Source organism: Apaloderma vittatum, unplaced genomic scaffold (genome assembly GCF_000703405.1).
Source record: "Apaloderma vittatum isolate BGI_N311 unplaced genomic scaffold, ASM70340v1 scaffold20694, whole genome shotgun sequence".
In the NCBI taxonomy this organism is placed as follows: Eukaryota; Metazoa; Chordata; class Aves; order Trogoniformes; family Trogonidae; genus Apaloderma; species Apaloderma vittatum.
The window spans coordinates 7,031-12,006 of record NW_009711179.1 but is presented as its reverse complement, the minus strand read 5'-3'; the positions used below and the strand labels follow the sequence as shown (position 1 = coordinate 12,006).

The 4,976-nt window shown below is 40.7% G+C and overlaps 1 protein-coding gene across 1 annotated transcript; it reads left to right on the top strand.

The window, feature by feature from the left end:
* Window positions 1–542: 542 nt before the first annotated feature.
* Window positions 543–4,774, top strand: SERGEF (secretion regulating guanine nucleotide exchange factor; the record flags this gene model as incomplete). The annotated part of the gene is made up of 7 exons (XM_009867570.1): window positions 543–681; window positions 1,362–1,517; window positions 1,833–1,927; window positions 2,797–2,857; window positions 3,452–3,565; window positions 3,874–3,936; window positions 4,653–4,774. Coding segments are annotated over 7 exons (702 nt in total), but the record flags the coding sequence as incomplete, so codon positions are not given.
* Window positions 4,775–4,976: the final 202 nt, after the last annotated feature.

Genomic DNA, 4,976 nt, shown 5'->3' with positions numbered 1-4,976 from the left:
GTAATTCTAGTGGGTGTATTTTCATTTTGACCAGTTTAAGACTTAATTAACGAGGGATAAGCATTTCTGGCTTAGTTTTTCAGGTTCCAGAACAAGGTAGCGTGTCTCTCTGATATTGTTTTGGAGGTAGGTTGCCAGAAAGCTTTGACATGAATAAGAACTTCCCGATGAGTGGGAATCATTAGCATTAATGTTAAACAGGTGGCAATCATCCTGATAACGAGGCTTTTCTCCTTAGTAACTGTGAGCCTGCAGTTAAAGTCTTACCAGGATATATTCCAGTATGTTTCCTAAAATACTGAGATTGCAAAGGCAGACTTAATAATGGTAAGTTTAGGACAGTCCTGGGCTGCAATTCTGGGGGTCCTGTGTGACAGTAATAAGAATGAAGATTACCATTTTGGGAACTTCTCAGGAGCAAATACTGGCCATTTAACTTGTGGCTTGTCCCTAATAAGCTTATTTGCTCTTGTGAGCAGTTGTGTATCTTTTTTTGTTAATTTTTTTTTTTTAAAAATGTGTTATTCTGTGTGTATTTGAAGGGTGCCAACAGCTACGGACAACTTGGTCTTGGGCATAAAGAGGATGTGCTGGTACCTCAGCCACTGAAAGATGTTTCCTGCAAATGTCAAGACGTTCAGAGCATTACTGGAGGAGGGGGACATTCCGCAGTTATCACTGGTAAAAACATTGCACTTGTAAGGAGTGTATGACTTCTGAATACTTTTTGTTTCCCTGTTGATTTGGTGCTGCCATCTATCTGTGGTTCCTGTTTCTGAGCAAGTACATTTCTCAGGCACAAAACACGTTCCTCCTGTGCACATTAACTTAAAAACTTTGGGAAAATTCGTGTTTTGCTTATCTTGTGTGGCTGTGTGAGGACTGTTTCTTAACCTGTTTCATATAAGAGCTTTTCATACAAAGAAGTAATTTTTTCTGTGTTGAGAATGGGAGGGGTGAGAGGAAAGATTCAAGTGGGAGGTTATTTAACTTTGAGAAGTTTTAAGGTAAGGAGCAAAAGATACCATCTGGTCTTTGAAAGCTTCTGCTGAATGCTATAGCTGAGTCTGGGAAGGAAGGGGTACAGATGGGAACGTGATAAAAAAGTTCATCATGTGAGAAGTGCCTGTCTTACTGTATGGATTTTGTCTCCCCTGACAAAACCAATTCTCTGTAGCTGTACTTGTGCAGAGATTTTTCTGATGCATCAGAAGCAACCGTTTTTCTTTTTGCTTGATGGCGATGCCTAAAATTACGCGTATCCACTGTCCTTATTTGTCGCAGGATCTCATGGGTGTATGCTTGGCTTTTTAGTCACTGAAGTAGAACATAAATTTTTTTTTTCTTATTTTTTCTTCCAGGTGTGGGAGAACTCTTTGTATGTGGCCATAACAAAGACGGGCAGCTGGGATTGAATCACACGGAGGATGTATCGCATTTTACTTTGTGCACTGCTCTCTCTGGCTTTTGTGTAAAACAGGTTGCCTGTGGCTGGGATTTTACAATTGTATTAGTAGGTAAATCTCTTAAGTGCTCAAGAACTATCTTGATGTAGAAAACACGCTGAAACTTCCACATTGCTATTGCTTATGTGATGCACAGGCACTCACAGGTGTTAAGCTATTTGCCTTGCAAACTCAATTACTTCATATTCCTTGTGTCCCAGTGAACTTTACTGAGCACAGTAGCCTGTGGCCTCTGGGGCTTTGGAACAGGACACCTTAGGTCTTGTTTTGAGCTACTCACCTGTGGTATTTTGTGTGTTAGAATGTTACAGTGTTTTGGTTTTGCTCGCAGATTTACTGATCAGGCTCTAACACTTCATTTTGCAGGATCCGGCCAAGTTCTGTCCTGTGGGTCAAACTCTTTTGGACAATTAGGAGTTCCTCAAATTTTGGGTCCATGCTTGATTCCACAAAAGATTGAGGTAAAGATTTAAAAGGAATTGTGCTTTAGAGCTCTGTACTTCAGCAGCTTACAGAGGGCATCTGACCTCTGTGAGCTTTAAGCCAGACTCTTCAATTATTTTTTTATAAAGCTAACAGCTTTACTGCTGTTAACTGCTTTACTGCTACAATAAACTTGTGAAGTAAAGGACCACAGATGGTCATTGACTCAAAATGAGAAGCTGAGGCTTCATTTCTTTGTTGTGTGAAGTCAGCTGCTTCTAACAGAAAGTTCGCTTTCCCTAGGATTTGTAACATTTCGTAATGTATTTTGATTATATCTACAGAATGAGTCTGATGCTCAAGTGATATAAAAAATAGTTAAACTGTGCAAATTTACTCGAACTGAAGTTTTGCCTCAGGTTTGTAAGATACTAGAAACGTTTTGCTGTGTGAAGAGTGTGTGCCTTTGCTGCACCTTGTTGGAAGTTTCTGCTTAATAGTTCAAAGCAAAACAAAGTGATAATAATTCAGTGCTGAAAAAATGAAATTGCATGACAGAGCTCAGCAAAGTTAGCTATGACAATTTTTTTGGTCTGTTGCTCAGGAAAGGCTGGATGTGGCACTCAGTGCCGTGGCCTGGCTGTTGTGAGGCTGTTGAGTCAAAGGCTGGACTTGATGATCTCGGAGGTCTTTTCCAGTCTCAACAATTCTGTGATTCTGTGTGATTCTTGTGCTTCTTTGGTTTTGTTGACCAAAATATACTGCCTTTGTGACTCTAAATGTTGATACGCAGGTTGAATTTTTGACAGCTATTTTCACAGTATTCCATTTCGGTTTGGTGTGTTTTGGTTTTAGAGACACTAAGTGCAAAAAGCAACTAAAATATATTTTTCTTTTATTTGAGTAGTCTCTCAAAGAGAAAGTGGTGAGTGTTGCTGCAGGACTGAGACATGCCCTTGCTGCTACAGGTAAGTATGTCATGATTTTAATATAACTTCAGTAACAAATGAAATGGAGTTTTAATGGCTTAGAGGAGGAGAGGGAAAGAAAGAAGTTGAAATTCATTTTAGCTTCTATTTATTTTAGATATCACAGGGAAAATACTCCTGAAAGTCTTATACAAAACTTTGGTGCAAGTTAACATGAGTAACTTCACTCCCACAGTGTGCTGGACTGTGCAAATTAGCATGAAGAGAAGGAGAGGGTAGAGAAAGTGCAAAAAACTTATAGTAATGGGTAAATTATATCAATTCCTGAGGTGCTACAGATGTGGGACTTCTGGTACTGAGTCCTCAAAAACGTCCTGATGTGGGCCTCAGAACTGAGACAGGTTGCTGCTTAGTTTTCTTACCCGTGTAATGAGACTGCAGCTGTTTGTCGCATGATGACTTCACCAGGGTTGTCCCTATGGTTTTGGCATAAGGGGTCTTTTAAAGTGTAATTTGAGTCAGTGAAAATGGTTCAGTGAAGTGACTGTACCTTTATAACCAATCAATCAATTAAGTGTTTTTGCTGGTGGTTGATGTGTTTTGATCTCTTCTGTCTGTGTTTACTCTGGCAAGAGAGCGGTTTGGTGCTTCAGTGGGGAACTGGCCTGGCGTCTCGGGCAAAGCGTGCAAGCCAAGGAAAAACACTCCCCTTGTTCTTGACAGCAAAGGAGCCCTGTAAGGTAACAGGTAATCCAGGAATCTGATTCCCTTGTAAAGGTGGATAGAGCAGAAATGCATTTTGGAGTGATATGTAGCATCTTTTTATTATAAAGCCACTCGTTATTATAAACATATAATGGAGTATCTGAAGGATAGAATGGGTATGCAAGGTCATAAGCTATGGGGTACAATGACAGTGAGTCTTGCAATGTCTGTGGGCCAAAAGCAGAGGCTTGTGTTATAAAATTAGTCATCATCCTGTTACAGGTGTCTGCATGTCTATGCATGAAATAATACCTGCTGTACAAATTTTTATGAGACTGATTTTTCCCTAGGCCTGGAAGATGTAAAGGTGAAGGTAGTTGCTGCAAGCTCCTGTCATTCGGTGTCACTCACAGGTAGGCCATAGGTACGGAAGTGACAGTCCTTAGCCTATAGAGGTCTTTGAAAACATTTGGCAATTTTGATTAAACTGACTGGATAATTGTTTCGTAATAATTTTGCATTCCATGAGCTTTCCTTTTAAGAGCTGGATTAATGTTTTGAATTCTCTCAACTTAATGTGTTGGTTTTGTTTTTTTCCCTTGGGATGAGATAGGACTTAGTTCTTATGTAAGGGCTAAGTCAGACCTTAAGTAAGGGTCTGGGCTCTGGACTTAATGATTAGAAACTCCAGAGGAGTTTGTGGAAGCACATGGTTGGGTAAGTCTGTGGAGCTGCAGCATGATGTCCTGCTGGGTAACTCTGGATGGTTGGATGCGGGAAGCAGCACAAGCCTTTGTCCCCAGAGAACAGGTGTGTTGGGGGATGTCCCAGAAGAGCCCCAGCAGTCTTTCCTGCTTCTGCTCCATGGGCTGGTGCAGCGTCCCTGCACTGTGCAGGGACGTGAGATGCTCTGGAGCTATCCTGGGTGGCTCTAGCAGAACACTGTGCAGATCTGTGTGGGGTCCTGTAAGAGGACGAGGCTTATTTAAAGCAGTAGGAAGTTGCTTTAATCACTTAGGCACTTCCATAATGTCTGCTGCTTGTTCTTTGATCTTTAGGCAGTGCTTGTGTGCTGGAGTGTTAAGTAGCCAGGAATGAAAGTCTAATAAAGGTTTTTATTTTTTGGCAGACTGGGAGAAGGGGAAACAGAATAGCTTTTCATGCTGTAATCTTAACAGTTTGGAAGTGTGGAAAATATATTGAACCTTACAAAGACAAGCCTTTGCCAAACTTTATAGGAACAAGTTCTTAGCGAATATGCAACCATCTGGTACCTCTGTCATCATTAAAGGAGAACTGGAGTATTTGCTTATGCAGAGCTACAGAGATTTAGTTGTGTGAGGAGATGTTCCAAGATGTAAGTTATATTGAATTCTGAGATGCAAAGTGTATGTGCGATCAGTGAAGAACAACTGTAAGGACAAAGAGAATCTACTTTAGCTAATTAGCACTC